The sequence below is a fragment of the Mus caroli genome, chromosome 6 (assembly GCF_900094665.2).
Source record: "Mus caroli chromosome 6, CAROLI_EIJ_v1.1, whole genome shotgun sequence".
NCBI lineage: Eukaryota > Metazoa > Chordata > Mammalia > Rodentia > Muridae > Mus > Mus caroli.
In genome coordinates, this window is record NC_034575.1 from 107759841 (window position 1) to 107777103 (window position 17263).

Consider the following 17263-nt stretch of genomic DNA (forward strand, 5'->3'; position numbering starts at 1 on the left):
CCACTGGTGCTTTCAGCATGCTAGTGGTCACCTCCACTGGTGCTTTCAGCATGCTAGTGGTCACCTCCACTGGTGCTTTCAGCATGCTAGTGGTCATTGTCTTGCCTTTATTCCACAATCTGGGTGAGTTTTACTTCAGGTGGCTTTCTTATTTCAAGGCATGCCAAGAAGACTGTGGCAAACAGTAGTAAGACCACAACAAACTATTCTCAGGGCTAAAATGGAATTCAATTCACTGATTCCAGTACCATGTACTCTTGCCAGAAAAGCACAATAGAAAATAAAAGCTATACTCATGAAAGTTACAGAATAAGGAAAAAATGAACACGTTTATACAATTTATGTGAAAAATGCTAATACAATGGAACCTAAGGACTAAACAACAACAAAAAAAACTCCAACTCAGTGGTAGAGAGATTCCCTAGCATGTGGAAGGATAAGAGTGCCAGCCCTACACCAGGAAAAAAAATACATAGAATAAAGTAAAATAAAGTAGAATAAAGTAAAATGCAGCCAAGCATGGGAAGATGAGGTAAGTGTTCTTTCCATCTTTCCAGCTGGTCATAAAACCTCACTAGAGGTAACCTATGGGAACAGAGGTCAGAGAAAGTGAGTCTAAACCAAGTAGCCACCTGGGAAGATACTGCTTCACCTACAAAGAACAGCAAGCCCAAAGTCTGGAGCCAGATGCAATCAACATGGCAGAGAACAAGAAGACCTGGAACTTAAGATAACTTAATTTGCTGAGTCATAGTTGTTTATTCAGAGCTAGAGCCATCTGGTGAGCAGTCTGGGGCTCTCTTGGCTGTCTGAGATCTAATTTGTATGCCTTTCTAAACTAGATGACTTGAAGCAGACCAGTGAAACTTCCTGGGACTTTATTTACCCATCTGTACAATAAGATGCTGATCCTAGTCTTCCAGCTCTAAAAGTCCATATCTGTCCACGAGAATCTGAGTGCCTGTGGTGAGTGCTGTTTGGTTCTACGGTGCCAGATCACTTTCATAAGAATTCATAAGGGTGATGGAAATTAAGGAAAAATGACTAACTCCATTTAAATGTAAACATCTGCTTGGAAATTAGCATTTCGGTCTAATTTATTCTAGGGTATATGAATTGCAAAATATTTCTTGGTTTTAGATGTCATCTGTTTTCATGTTTTTCTAAGTCTTCACCTACGCCTTTCTCCCAGACTTCAGATTCCTGTTAACAGACTATCTCCCATTTATCCTTGAGCCCCTTAAGAGCAAGCTAACACTTGACACATGCAAAGGAGACTGCTGGTACTCTTCTGTTCTGTGCCTGCTCTCACTCTTGCTGTGTCTCTAAACAGCAGCACTTCCCGAATGCCAGGATGAAAGTGAGCCACTACATCGGGCTAAGAACATTACTTTAAAACAAGGCAAGAAAAAGTGTGTTCTTTGAAAATGAACACCAAAGGTCAAAAGAAAATGTAAAAGAACGTCATCCTTGTATCTGAAACCTCTTAAAATTATTTCCCATAACTTATTATTCAATTTAGAATATTAAATTTTTAAAAATCCAAATGGCATATAAAATGGTAAGGGCAAATGAGAAAGACAAGAAATAAAATCAAACAAGCAATATAAATATCTTACATTTTAGTCATAAGATTATTCTTCTTCCCTCATCAATCTTACCAGAGTTCAAACAAGTCATGATATCAATTACCTTCTGTTTCATCCCTACTAATTTTGCAGATGAGGTACCACAGCACCACACATGATGACCATCTAAGAAACAAAACAGGCACCTCCTCAAGGACGATGCTGAGAATGAAAATGCCAAGAAGGTAGCCCAAGGAGAATGACGAGCTCAAATACAGCCACATAAGATAAACCTTCAAAAGTAAAACAAATCAAACAAAACAAAAGGTCCAGGAGATGGCTGTCGTTAAGTGACTTTGCTGGAAGTATGAGAACTCAAATTCCAGACCCAGAACTCCCATAACGAGCTGGGGCAGGCAGTGTAATCCTGCAGCCTCAGCAATGGCCAGGCAGGGACAGGCAGACCCGAAAGCTTCCTAGCTCATTAGCTACACAAACTTGAAGTTAGTGAGAAACACTCCCCCACAATTCGAGGAATGATCATAGGAAGATATCCATCCAATACTGATCTCTGGCTTCAACATCCTCACACACACATGCAAGTGTACCTACACACATGTGCACATATGTCATCATTAACAAGTACACATATAACATTCACACATACCTAGGGGAAAAAACCTAATAGACATGATGTGAGTTTTTACAGTATACAATACAGAAAGCAATGACTTCAATAGGAGAATCAGAGAAACACATAGTTTCTTATTCTAGAAAAGTGTACTATTACATGGCCTCACAAAGAAATTAGCTAACCAGCCAGTTGCTGCAATGGCATATTAGAGTTCACAGAGTATTAAACATAATCATCTTTATGATACAAACCTATTAAAAATGTGCAATTCTGCTAGAAGTCTGAAGACAGTTTTAGAGACAAGGTCAGGTATCTCCATGAATTCTCCAACACGTAAAGAGGTCTCATACACGGACATGTGCACTAGCAACATGATTAAAGCAAATACAAGATGTGTTTGGTAGAACATGCCTTTTTATATCCCTTTGGGTGACCAGACTCATACCCAAACCTTCATGCACTTGACAGTTAAAGAACATAGCTATGTACGAGAGCTTTATAGAGAAGCAGTTGCATGTCTCACACAATATACCATATTACACATGCTGAGTAAATCTGATTAAGAATTAATAGGTTAAAATATAACAAATAGAACCAATTAAATATGTGAACAAAGGGTTAATATACACACCTGCATGAAAACACATATTATCTAGAGCTGTCCACTAAAACGTCTTAGAGGCTAACATCCCAGAAGCAACACAACACCAACTATAAATAAAGTGCCAATATATCTATACTTTAACTCTTAATTCTTCAAAACGGGAAAGTTTCTGGTAGAGAAAACCTTGTGACTACTTATTAGACCTTCCTCCCTGTGCGGTGGCTACCACCACTCCCCTTCTTTGGCTCCAGGATGTAACCCTGCACTCCCTAACGGAAAGGGCATGGGGAGGAGGCACACATAAAGAGCACAGTGAGTGGTTAGTCACCAAACTGAATCATACCGTGCAAAATTCATGCTTTTTACCAGTTCATCTAAGAGGCGATTATTTCTCAGGTCTGGCTCCGTTACTGCCTAGAAAAGGAAAACAACAGATGGAAAAGGTCAAAAGCAGGCATTAACTTGTCACAATCTTGTTTTTGAAAATGTCTGACCTGCCCTCCTGGGGCTCTCTGTCCCACTAGTATTCCAGGAAAACTTCAAAATAAAGTGGATTCATCTCATACTAACAGAACTTTAGCCAGTGAATCAGGACCTGCTAACCGGACGCCTGGTAACAGCTCTCAAAAGCATGTTAAAACTATCTGCTATTTACTCTGACCAACTAAGACAAAACCCAGTATGAGCAAGGATTTTTTTTTTCCTTAAAATGCCAAAACTCTAGCTTCCCCTAATTACTTAGAAACAGAACAGAGAAGCTCTTCTAAGTAATAACTCTAGGAGAGAGACATTAAGCGTTCAGAGGGTTAAAACTAAGAAACTCAAGAACACCTGAGAAACATCCATTACCGCAGCAGTGATGTCACCTGGAATGAACGCCGCGGTACAAGTCTACCTTTACAAAGACAGCAGACAGTGACAGAGACCTCCAAGTCTGGAGGCAACTGCTCTGTTTCTGACACAGGGAAACGGTTTAGACAAATTCAGTGACATCCTGACACGATGTTCTTGCTGGCCAGAGTGGTCACACCTCCAGCTCCCTGCAGCTTCCTTTTCAAGAGACCTGTGTCTCTTCTTTCTTTCATATCTTTCAGATATGAGTTTAATTTTCCATTTTATCTCCCTCTCTATCTAATGTCACCTCAAGGAAAAGTCTCAGATATGGACAGCGCACTCGCTCATGTCTGTTCTGAAAGGGCTGCTCTGGGAGGGCAGTAAAAGACCAGGGAGGCCTGGGGGAGCCCAGCTGCCATGAATCTCTCGCCTCCTACAAATATATCCACCAACCCTTCCCAAACGAAGACTCCCAGCACTAGTTTGCATACAAAGTGAGAAATTATAAAGTTAGGAGGCACAAAAACACAAACTGTAGGAATCAAACAGAATTAGAGCCTTTTACTTCCTAAAATACATTACAGTATCAAAATTCTTGATGAGAAAGGGAACAAAATCCATGTCTCTTGTGCATACTTAAAAAATGTTTCCTGGAAATGTTCAAATGGCTTAATTCAGTGACTACATATCACCCTATGCATTTTTGTGGACACATAAAGAAAAAAATTTGCCCTAATCAACAAAATTAAAAAAAAATAAAAATAAAAACTTACCACGCAACAAGTTGGGCACTGAGTTTTATAGGATAAAAACTTTCTTATACAGAGTGAACAATCTGCAAAAAGACACAAAATGTAACATAGGAAGTTAAGTTATTCAGTAATGCAGGAATCTGACTTTTAACACAATGTTGCCTTCCGACTAGAAAGTGATTTCATTCCAAGTTTCTAGTGTCCTCTTGCTCCACAAGTGTTTACATGTATATCTAAAAAGCACTGTTAAGGAAAGAAAGCACCTCTAGTACAGTGACTCTCTAAGCTCCCACAGCTCTGTAAGCACACAGCACTCCCTCTTTGTCCACTGTGTGACCACAAGGACACACTGAAGCCCTGGGCTTATTTTATACACATGCCCGATATCTAGTATTTCCCACTTGAAAACAGAAAACTTGAAAATGGGATATACAGACACAACACATATCCAGGTTATTAAGTGAAGATTTCTACACCCTAAAACTGGGAGACCCACAACCCCATACTTAACAAGCATTTGGGTGCAGGTACCAAACAATACACGGGGCTAAGGGTTTGTTTTGTTGTTGTTGCTGTTTTGTTTTGTTTAATCTCAAATAGCCAACAAAGAATGGGGCAACTATATTATAAAGTTAAGCAAGAAATAAGTAACTACTAAATTATTCACACCCGGGCAGCATACAATGAAAACTCTCGGGTGTAATAAATTGACACTTTGCTGGTGGCTCCTTTACACAAAGCTGAATTAAGGGAGCCTTTTAGTTGAGGAAGCAAAAACAATATGGTTTTGATGGTGTAAGTATCCATAAAGAAGCACCGCCAGTTCCAACAACAGCACTCCAAGGAATAAAGGGATAGACTATGGCCAAGAACAAGAGAGAAAACAGGCTGAGCTCTTCTGGGCACTGCAGAGAAGCTGGAAGTTGCCATTCAGATGGAAGTGGCCATTCAGTTGCTGAGCAACCTGAAAACCCAACAACTTGCCCTAGATCCATGGAAAAAGCAAGATCATAGGCTAAACTGCTACCCTCCTCCAGAAAACCCAGGCAGGCAACACTCAGGGAGGAGAAACCACAGCAGAAAGCACCTCAGGAGCCAGAAAAGAAACCTGTCCTGTAGCCACCACCAAAGAGAACACCTGAAGTGACTAACAGCTGTGGGGCAAATCTGAACGTTGGTATTAGGAGTGGGATAGCACTCTGACAGGCCTGACCATACTGGTTTTTGGAGAAACAGAGAATGCTTTGGGACTGTGGACTGGGAAAGCAGTTGAAGTAGGGCTTAATGGGCCATCCTAGTAAAAGCTTAGAAGACAGTAGTGCTGAGAGCAATGTGGACTGTGGAGGCCCAGCTCAAAAGATTTCATAAAGGAGTATTTGCAACATTCTTGTGATATGTTAGCAAACAATATACCTACTTTCCACACCTGTCTTAAAATGTTGCCTGAGGCAAAATTGAAAATAATGGATTAATTTCCTTGGTAAGGGAAATTTTAAGACAGTCAAATACTGACTCTGTCAAGTAGTTCTTAGAAATCACTCTTGGGTCTACCATGAAAAAGAGCAAAAAGTACAAAATGTAGTTTGAAAAGGAGAAAAAAATTTTTTTGTTTTTGTTTTTTCAAGATTGGGTTTCTCTGTATAGCCCTAGCTGCCTCTGCCTCCCGAGTGCTGGGATTAAAGGTGTGCGCCACCACGCCTGGCAAAAAGGAGAAAATTTAATGTCAAAGCCAAGGCCTATGCTGAAGAGATAAGAAGATTAAAGAAAGCTCTGTTATACAATGGAATAGTGGAAGGGGTGCACCAGAGCAAGACCCCCTCTAGCCAAGCTTCTTGTCAAAAGGCAATGCCTGATAAATTTTCTGCTGCTAAAAACAAAGAAAAGCTTCTAGAAATATAATTCAAGGAGGGGGCCAGGCTCTATCCTGAGTGAACAATAAAACCTGGCAGAGTTGTCCATGGGATTCTTGCTCTCAAGTCAGAAGGATACACAAGCAAAGTGGCTGTGGAATCTCCCTCCAGGGCTAATGACAGTCACTGAAGCCTGTAGAGCATCTTTACATACCTGTCAATAAAAAGCCTATGACCAATGAGCTAAGGCAGGATTAGAAGGTGGGTCATCCTGAAGAGAAAGATGATATTCTGGGAAATAGTCATGCATGTGAGATTCGCTGTGAACACTGAAGGTGATGGTTGCATGAAACTGAGGAGAGATAACCAACCAACCATATGGTGGGACTTAGAATAGAATAAATGGGTAATTCAGTTATGAGCTAGTTGGGGAACAACAACAACAAAAAGCTATTGGCTTAGGCATTTATTCATATTTAAGAACTCCCAGAGTTGTTACTTCAGGGAACAAAGATGCAAAGCGGTAATGTCTGTGGTTGCAGAGGCCAGGCATGTGGCAGGAGAGTCCCAGCATTTACTCTCTGAAAGGCTACTTCATAAAGCTGTGAAAGTGAAGCCTGGATCCTGTTGGAGATCCCAGGATGTTAGAGGTGTTAGAGCCATGGGATATCTGCCAAGTTGCGCTAGCTGTATACAGGGAGTGGACTAGCCCAAGAGCAAAGAGTGCTGCAGTCAGCAAGGCTGGAAGAGAAGAACCATCTCAACCCTCTGCTATCGGACATGGACTTACAGAATTTGGAGTTTGTCCTGCTGGGTTTCAGTCTTGTATTGTCCAGTATTTCCTCACTATAAGCCTCTTCCTCCATTATGGTCTATTTTATGCCACTCTATGTTGCAATTATGTAATCCACTTTTTGATTTTTGTGCTTACAGATGGTGACAATTAAAATATTGCCTTGAGTTTCAAGAGACTTTGAACTTTTAAACTATGTTGAGATTGTGAAAAACTATGAGGACTTTTAAAGCTGGACTAAATGCATTTTGCATTATTATACAATCACAAACCTATGGGGATGGAGAGTGGAATGTGGTGATTTGAATAAAAATGGCCCCACAGGCTCATATATTTGAATACTTGGTCTCCACTTGGTGAAACTGTTTGGGAAGGATTAGAAGTTATGGATTAATATAATATAGTTAATATTTAGTTAATATAAGTATGATTAGTTAATATTGCTTGTTGGAGGAGGTGTATCACTAGAGGTGGACTCTGAAGTGTCAAAGACTCACGCCACTCCCAGTTAACTCTACCTCATAGCTGCATCTCTAGATGTGCGGTCTCAGCTACTGCTCCAGCACCATGCCTGCCTGCCTGCCTGCCTGCCTGCCTGCCTGCCTGCCTGCCTACTGCCATGTTTCCCACCATGATCCTTATAGACTCTAACCCTCTGAAACTGTAACCCACAAATAAACTCTTTCTTCTGTAGGTTGCCATGGCCATGGTGACTTATCACAGCAAGAGAAATGTAACTAAGGCATACAGTAAGAAGTCTCCCAAGCAATATTTTAAGTCACACATTCCTAAATATACCTGCTGAGCTCAGGCACCTACAGGGACAGCTATTGCTTTTAATTTAGTTCCCAGACTCTACTATCACATATTAATTCAGTGGATTGGGTCACTTTTAAAAATGCATCACGTGAAATCATACTGATCCAATAAAAATTTCGTAATTAGTTTTAGCTGTGAACAAGCCCCATCCATCCAACTAAGGACCTGTATCCCACAATGTCCAGGACTGCAGTACTGCAATACCTCTGTAACCCCCACCTGCCATTCTTGTCTGCAGACACACTTCCCCACTGTGATGGTGATGGACTCTTATCTTATCTATTTGAGGTGGTAAACCTCAAATAAACCCTTCCATAAGTTGACTGGGTCATGGTGTTTTATCACAACAAAAGTAGCAATCTGCTCATACTGGGCCAAGCAATGGGGGGTTTGTTTGGTTTTGGTATGTGTTTTATATGTAGAAGCACTTGCCTGGGTATATACACATGGAGACAAGGCTGTGTGTCTTCCTCAATCACCCTCCATCTTATTTTTTGAGACAAGGTCCTGAAATTCACTGTTGTTACTGTTGTTTTCCCAGATAGGCTAATTAGAGCCCCAAGGATTCATCTGTCTTGTCCGCAAGTTCTAAGGTTATAGGTGTCTAGCATCACCCTTGGCTTTTAAGTGGGTAGTCGGGACCATAACTCATACCCTCACTTTACCCACTAAACCATCTCCCACAGCCTTGTCAAGGTCTGCACATTAATTCCCAGAACTATCTTCTGAAGTACAAACTACTCGACAGACTTTTACATTTAGAGAAATCCTAGGCAATGACTACAAACTCATCCACTTGCTAAGTGGCTCTCAAGAGCGAAGCGTGGGTGTATCTGCAAAGCGGACATTTGCATCATCTTAGTATGACTTCACAGAACTGTCCGTCAAGGATGTCTTCCAATAAAACCAACTTTAAGCCAAACTGAACTGATTTTTAAGTTTCCAAGATAAATCAACTTGAAAACAAAGGACAAAAAAATACCATAACTAAATATTCAATACACTAGATGGCCTAATTGGCAGGCTAACTAGCCTGTACAACCATAAGTTATTAAATACTTAGGAGACTGGCAGAGTACTTGCCTAAGAATGCATGAGGGTGTGGTCAAGATTTATCCGCCAACAAATAAGTAAACAGATGAACCAGCATATTCAATAAGCATTTAAAAATATTTCTCATAAAGAAGCAATTCTATTGCGTAATTGTTTTCGGTAGCACATGGCTGCTAAGTGATGAAATGATCTGTGATACTCTTCAATAGGAGAACTGTGAGGGACCCGGATGGTCCTAGTTATGACGGTCTGACTGACTGTTTTCCAGCTACACCAGAACGGAAACATGGTATTCACTCAATAGGAACTGTATTTTGCATTTTAATTCCTCTGTCCCGATCCCCACCACAACCTTTTACTAGCAATATGCACTATAACACTTTTGAATGCTGGGTAGAAGTAGTAGGCACAGCTCCTGAAAGCAAGCTGGTCAGAAGGGTGAGTGTATTGTGCCTGTACTGTGCTACAACAGGAAACAGGTTAAGTGGATTAACAAATGTTTACCTTACTAGCAATGCACATAAAAATATATTAAAAAATTTTAAATCAATAAATAGAATAATCATAAAAAACACAAATATTTACCTTATTAATATTTTCTACTGCTGATAGGTTTACTGGGATATAATCCCATGTTAAAAGTATCTGCATTCCTAATATTTTGAAGTTTAAAATTTACAATTCCACACTAAGTGGCTGAACCATTTGTCTGTCATCCTGCTAAAAATATCCTGAAGCTTAATATATTAAAGTGTTCAGCAAATAAGCATATACGTTACCAAAATCTTTACTACCATAAACTCTGCAAAAGGCATGTAAAAATATCCAAGGGGGAGGTAGCAGAAAATCTAAGAACCTTGTAAGAAACACAATTGCCATATTCAGGAAAAGGAGACGGCACAGACCTTGAAAGTGCACGGCAAAGGAACGAAAGATGGAAAATGACTATGTGAACAGTATTTCCTTCACCATCAAGGAAAACTACCTTGTGCTTTTACCAAGAAAAACAAAGGGTACTTACAGTTGTGAGAGCACTGGGGGATTATCACTGCAATGTTGAAATACTCAAAGCAAATCCCACAGCGCAGCAAGTCATCTATTGTCTGCAATGCAAAAGCACATGTGTATCAGCAGGACATCAACAGCACACTCAATGCCTGGCAAGCAATTTTCCCTCTAGTCCCCAAAATGAATTACATAACACTTATTTGTGAGTGATACATATTCAAAATCTGACTATAGACAAATAACAAAGGATCATGACTGAGAAAAGCTTCCCCCTGAATATTCAAGTTTCAAGTTATCCTACTTGCTTTGTGGACAGGTGGAGCTGCAGGCTGTGCCCACACAGGGCACAGGAGCCTGCAGCTCCACCTGTCCTTCACAAAGGGCTCCTTCTTCACAAAGGGCTCCTGAATCCCTGCTCTTCTCCTGAATCCCTGCTCTTCTTTCAGACCCATCCTCTGTCACAGAGTCACCACTTGGTGGAAGATTTCAACAACCTTTCTCTCTGATGACTCTAGCCTGTGTCAAGTTGACACAAAACCAGCCAGTACAAAAGACTAATAAAGCCAAAGACTTAAAGAGTCTCTAGTAGGGTCTGGTCAATGCACCTGAAATACCAGCATTTCGGAGGCTGAGGTAGGATTGAGTGCAAATCGAGATGTGGCTATATAATGAGACCTTATCTCAAACAAAAATAAATAAAAATAGATAAATACTAAACTATCCAATTAAAATCTCTATTTCGCAATGAGGAGACTAACATCCCAGGTAAGCACACAATACTAGGACTGAGTCAAGCCAAGGCTGAAATACCCTTCCTCCTCATGGTAGTCTGGTACTTTCTATAGGCACAGTGCAGCCAAATGAGAAAACCTTCTAAAGCCAGTGTCAACTTGGACAACAAGCTCAGCAGAACCAGGTTTGTTCTAGCAACTTAAAACCCTTTAATTTGTTTAAGAAAGGGACTGATAGTAATGACAGTGGGGGGCTTTATTCTCAAGAAATGGAAGTGTGGGGAGCTAGGGAGGTGTCTAAAGGAGTGTGTCCTTAACTGGCATGGAAGTGGCCCTGGCTAGCATCCTGACACACACAGAGAGATGATTTAACATGTAGACTAGGCCAAAGATAGTGACACAGGCTTCTCTGCACTTAGGAGGCAGAGGCAGAAGGATCTCTGTGAGTTCAAGACCAACCTGATCTACATAGTTTCAGGGCAGCCAGAGCTACAGAGTGAGACTCTGCTAAAAAAAAAAAAAACACTGACACCAACAAAGTAGAATATATTCCATATATAAAGAAACTTCCGAAAGGATACGACAAAGTGATCATCATAGTTACTAAGATGAGGGAACTGGGCAATGAGGGACATGGCGGAATGGAGATCGTTTTTATTTTATGTATTTCTTGAACCATATGAACCTGTTACTTAAAACACTGTGGAGGCTGAAGAGATGGCTCAGCAGTTAAGGGGACCTGTGTTGGATTCCCGGTGCCCACACATGGCTCACGGCCATCCAGGACTCCAGCTCCAGGCGAGAGGACGTCTTCTCTGACCTCCATGGGCACCAGGCATGTATGCAGTGCATATACATACAAGTAGATAAAGCACTCAATGCACAAAATAAAATAAATAATTCTTTAGAATAATTAATGTAAATATAAGCAAATACAACCAAGGGAGTACCTACTTTTAATCTTAACACTTCAGTGGCAGGAGCAGGAGGATTCGAAGTTAGAAGCCAGCTTGGGCTAGGCAACAAGCAAGCTTCAAGCCTACCTGCACTGCTACATAACGAGCCCGTCATAAAGCCAAACACAAACCAAAAAGTTGTCATTTACAGTCCATATGAAACATTACATAGCTATAAAAACCTGCTTGTGCTGGGCGGTGGTGGCACATGCCTTTAATCCCAGCACTTGGAAGGCAGAGGCATTGAGGTCTGTGAGTTCTAGGCTACCCTGGTCTACAGAGCTAGTTCTGGGATAGGTAGGGATTCAACAAAGGAAGCCTGTCTCAATAAAACAAGACACACACACCAAATAAAACAAATAATAATCAATTGTGGAAGGGAAATGTTCAGGTTGTAATAGATGCATTGTTTGTAAAAACAGTAAGGAAAAGCCTGCACTCATAGGACAGAGCTAGTTATGGGACAGCCAAGGATATCCAAAGAACCCCTGTCTCAAAAAAACAACAATTATAAAAGCAAAGAATAACCAACTGTCATAGGGAAACCATCTAGGTTATAACAGATACAATGTAAGCCTGCTGCACTCAGCAGAGGCAGGAGGGCTACCCAATGACTCTTGGTAGAAAACAAACATCAAGACAAAAAACATCCACGGATGGGCAGAGGTGGCACACATCTTTAATCCCAGCACTTGGGAGGCAGAGGCAGGCAAGCAGATCTCGCTGAGTTCAAGGCCAGCCTGGTCTACAAGAGCAAGGCTACACAAAGAAACCCGGTCTCAAAAACAATCAAACAAACAAACAACTCATCCCACTAAATGTTATTTAAGGGAGATGATTCAGTATGCAATAATTCCTTAAAAGGAAAGGCTAAGCGCTGGGTCTAGGTCCTGGTCTCCCTTTTAAAAAGATGTGAGCCGGGGATGGGCACTCAGGTTGCTGGAGCAGGTGGATCTTGAGGCCAGCCTGGTCTGCATACTGAACTCCAGGCCAGCCAGGGGCTACAAGGTAAGACCTCGTCTCCTAAATTAATAAAATAAATAAAAGTTAAATAAAGAGAGATGCGTCATTATTGAGTCACGTAGGGCACTTTAGGCAGGGAAACCGGATGCAGTGTGTTAAGAACGAGGAGGACTTCTGGACCACAGCCAGAAATGGAAAACCATGGTAAGCGGACCCTCTGCTATGCTACTTGATTATAAAATGTCATCCGATGCAACGTCCACACAAATCACGAGTGGTGTCACTGTTAACACAGGAGTCCTCGTAGGATGAGCAGTCACCATCGTTGACACTACTTTACGGGGAGACGCGGTGATAGTGACAGAAACCCAAAACATCCGGTTCGTTAGGGCGGCCACCTAGGGCTGACTGCGCAGGACCGCAGCGCGTTCCCGGACCGTCTCGGGGGTTGGAAACTGAGGCCCGGCGTCGCGAGGCCAAGTTAGGGCCGAGGCGGCGGCGCGCGGACCGGGGTGCCCGTTCGCACCGACGACGTCCGCGCCCCGGCCTTCCCGGGACACTCACCTTCATCACCGCCAACCCCGGAGGCCATCGCGGCTCGGCCAGGACCTCCATGGCCGCACCGATGAGACCGCCAGCTACCGGCCCGCCACGCAGCTCCTCTACTCGAAATTCCCCGCGCTACACCGTACGTCAGCTACGTGCGGCGCGCTCGCGGCGAGCGCACGGCATGCTGGGAGCTGTAGTTCTTGTGCGTTGGACGTTAGCGGCTTCGGAAGACCGAAGGGGAAAAGTGAGAAATTCCAGGGCGTAGCCTGGAGCGATGCAGGCGTTTGGACCTCTTGGATCCCCGGAGACAAGAAGATAAGTGAAAGATTAAAGGCAGCTTTAATCTGTCTTATAAGATGAATAAACAAAAGATTCTGGAAGGTGATTGAATATTAGGAAAAAGAAACCAAATGAAGCCTAAGCCTTGGTAGAGAGTTCAAGATCTAGGCTCAGGTCTTCTCTCTTCAGGTAGTAATCTCTGGTTGCTTTAGAGATCTGTCTTGCTCCTTGGAAATATCTAAAGTTACACTTCTGTCTCAACTCCTCTTTCTGTAAGCATCCACGAGAGCCACATAGAGCCTCTGTTCTTCAAAGGTAACCACGGCTAATATTGGCACTTAGTTCTCAGATAGCCCCCATGTATAAAAGGACCAGTGTTAGCAAAGAGCGTTATTAAATCAGTTTAACAGGAACCCACATTCTTTTTTTTATCAAATTACTCCATCTACTTGAGAGGCTCCTCATCTTCTTCCATCTCCCAGGTGACACCTTATCTCCCGGACCTGTCTCCAGAAAGGTTTCTTTTAGGCTCATTTAACCAGAGCTCCATTATCTGGATGTGGAACGCTGACCAGCACACAGCCAGCCTGGCTACTCAGTTCAGCACTCATCTTCTGCCTTCTGTGGGCCTCCGCTGTACTCGGTCTCAGGGGCCACAAGTTGGTCCAGATGACACGCAAGACAGAATCCCAAAGCTTGCGGTATCACTGATACCCCAGTGACCCACACATTCACTGATTCAACACATATGTTTTGAAGACTTACAATGGACCAGGCATGTGAGCTCTCCTGGGAAGTGGGGGGAGAGATGTGACTGTTACAGACACTTTACAGGTGTGAAGACTAAAACCCAACAGGTTAGGAATTCATTCTTTTTAAGTTTTTATCATAAAATAACCCCTGTAATCTGAGCCAATTAATTTTTCCTAGCCTACAGTCACAGATGAACTGTGCAACACTAACACAAACAACATTTAGGTGATGTTTACTTATTACAGTAATAGCTAACACATATTAGACCACCTGTATTCAAAGCACTCCTGTGGCTTTGGGTGTTTTGTTTTGTTTTTGCATCATGCACTTACTTGGTTTACTCATTATTCAAAGGAAAGAAAAATGGGTAATTGGTGCAGGGCATTCTGCAGCTAAGTAGAAGCAGGGCTTGAACTCAGGATGTTGGGCTTTTGAGCATATCAACTACCACAGAATAGTCTCATAAGAGTCTGTCTGGTCAAGACAGTTCTTTCTGCATGCAGATACAGAACCAAGTGTCAGAACAGCAAAAGGATTCAGACACTGAATCTAGCAAGTCAGCAGCCAGAAGGTAAATGGCAGATTAGGTGCAAGGTGGATTTGTACCAACCCATCTGGGGAGAGTACTCAAGTGAACTCTAGGTTGAGTTGGGTGCTGTTGGATAGTTCTGGGAACATCGGAGGTGGAGGTTGCCGTGCAAGGAATCGGCAATAACAAAAAAGCAAGTTTGCCATAGTTATTCCTTTAGGGTCCTCTTTGGATACTGGGCAATTAGGTTAACAAATGACTGTGGAGTGAAAGAGAAATGTGTGAGAAAAGAGGGAAGAATGGGGGAGGAACAGAGAGAGGGAGAGGAAAGGAAGAGAGGGGGAAGGAGGAAGGGAAGTGAGGAAAGAGAGAAAAGAGGTGGGGGTGGAAAGGCACTCTCTTCTCTGCAGAGCCTCCAGGTCACACCCCAATGCCATTCATCTCTGAACTCTTGCCACCAGCCACTCAGTGAAATGGAATGAATGGGCAAGTCACCAGTGAGCTCACATTCCCAGGTCATCTTTTCCTCCTGAGCTAAATGTTTTCCTCCTGTCCTCTTTAGCAGCACCCAAGGAGCCATGTCACCTCTGGACCTAGGGAGGAAAGTTCCAGGGAACAAGCAGGTTCTAGAAAGACCACCATGGGCTCAGGGCAATATGCCTCCCCTTTTCCCTCCCTTAAGCCTCAAGAGCCATTCTCATGTCTCCTGACAAGCTGCCATCTGTCTCTGAGAAACGTGCCCTTCTTTTAGATCAATAACGAGCTTGTGCCTCTTTATTCAGGAGCAAAACCAAAATGTTCTGTATTTAAAAAGTGGACAAGAGTCAGAGGATCTCCCACAACACTTAGCCCCAAGTGAAGAGCCAGGATAGGTTGACTCCATGAAAAACAGATGCCCAGTAAACTTGAATTTCAGATATACAGCAAATAATTTAGAAGTATAGTGTGTCACAAACATTACATATAACATACTTATATTTTAAAAAATATTCCCTGATTATCTGAAATTAATGGTTTAACCTGGTCATTCAGTGCCTTTATTTGCCAAATATGACAACCCTAATCAGGGCAATGTCTTCCCAGCCAAGTGGGGGCCTGTCCTCAGCTCACCCTGGATGTCTCATGGTCCTGAGCTCCTGCCAAAGGCCTCTTTGCATCCCACCTTCATCTCTCCCCTCCATCCCTCTCATTCTAATTCACTTTCTTAAAGAGTTTGGGGTTTTGCCCTCCTTCCTTCCTGCCTTCCTTATCTCTCCCTTCTTCCCTCCTTTCTTCTATTTTTGGTTTTATTGTTATTTGTCTGTCTGTCTATTTGCAGTACTGGGGGTCAAACCCAGGCTCTGGAGTGAACTAAGCAAGCATTCTACCATAGAGCTACATCCTCAGCTTCTCTACTCTCTCAGCTTCCCTTATTCCTTTTAAGGTTCAGCTATTTTATGTTTGAGTGTTTTGCCTACGTGTCTGTCTGTGCACCACATGCATGCCTGGTATTTTCAGAGGAAAGAAAGAAGGAAAAGGAAGGGAGGGAGGGAGGGAGGGAGGGAGGGAGGGAAAGAGAAAAAAGAAAGAGAAGAAAAAAAAGAAAAGTGCTGAATCCATGGATCTAGCTATGGCTGTGAATTACCATGTAGATGCTTGTGATTCAACCACAGGTCCTCTGGAACAGCAGGAAATGCTTTTAAACACACCAAGCTATCATCCGAGGCCCCAGCCCTGTGGTTTTTAAGACAAGGTCTGGCTATGAAAGACCTTGCTTTTACCTGCCAAGTGCTGATGCTCCAAGCTATACGGCCCCACAAGACCCAGTCCCTCCATTCATTTTACTAAATGTTTCCAGCCTTCTGACACCCTTTCCAGGAGCTGTGTACACAAGATGACAAATCAGATATGGTCCCTGATCTTGAAGAGCTGACGCCCTGGGGTTGGAGGAGAGATGACATAGACAAGGGAGTATGAAAGAAAGTGAATTTCCTATTGTGGAAAGCGAATACATTAAAGTCCAATGTCTCAGTGTAGAATGGAGGAGTGCATAGGAGTTCCTAGCCTTGTCAAAGTGTCCAGATTTGAATCTCTCCACACCTCAATTTTCTCATCTGTAAAATGAGCTGGTCTGAGCATTTGCATTAAAGGAACTTTTAGTATTGCAGAGATATTTTAAATTCAAGTGAAAAGTTAGCATAGACAACACACATGATTTTAAAATCTGAGTAATAGATATAACAAATTAACTAAACTACTACCTGCATTATTTTAAAAATTTGAAAATTTCTATCAATATTAGGACGTTTGCTGGCTGCCATCTTACAAATGGCCACATGGGGGCAACAAAGTACCATACAAACTGAGACTGAGCTGGTCAAGAACCCCATTAACCCATAATTCATATTTTGTCTGGTCATTTAAATGACTTTAATGAACTCTGAGTATGTTCAGGAAAAAGAATTGAATCAAGGTGTAGTCCACCCTTAACCTCAGCCATCAGGAGGGCAAGGTAGGCAGATCTCTGGGAGTTCAAGGCTAGCTACAGCTACATAGTGATACCTTGCCAAGAAAGAATGAAAGAAGAGGGGAAAGGGAGAGGAGGAGGA

The 17263-nt window shown here is 42.4% G+C and overlaps 1 protein-coding gene across 6 annotated transcripts in view; it reads right to left on the minus strand.

The window, feature by feature from the left end:
• Positions 1-13239, minus strand: part of Rad18 (RAD18 E3 ubiquitin protein ligase) — a 73660-nt gene extending 60421 nt beyond the window's left edge. For 3 of the 6 annotated variants that reach the window (XM_021164900.2, XM_021164899.2, XM_021164897.2), the window contains exons 1-4: positions 13130-13239; positions 9929-10010; positions 4414-4475; positions 3150-3220 (exon numbers count right to left, since the gene is read on the minus strand). In XM_021164900.2, coding sequence (XP_021020559.1) covers positions 3150-3220; positions 4414-4475; positions 9929-10010; positions 13130-13180 — 266 coding nt within the window. In that variant the 5' untranslated portion in view covers positions 13181-13239. Of the gene's footprint in view, positions 1-3149; positions 3221-4413; positions 4476-9928; positions 10011-11600; positions 11849-13129 lie in introns of those variants that run through there. The other 3 variants (XM_021164896.2, XM_021164895.2, XM_021164894.2) reach the window with 1 other exon arrangement.
• Positions 13240-17263: the final 4024 nt, after the last annotated feature.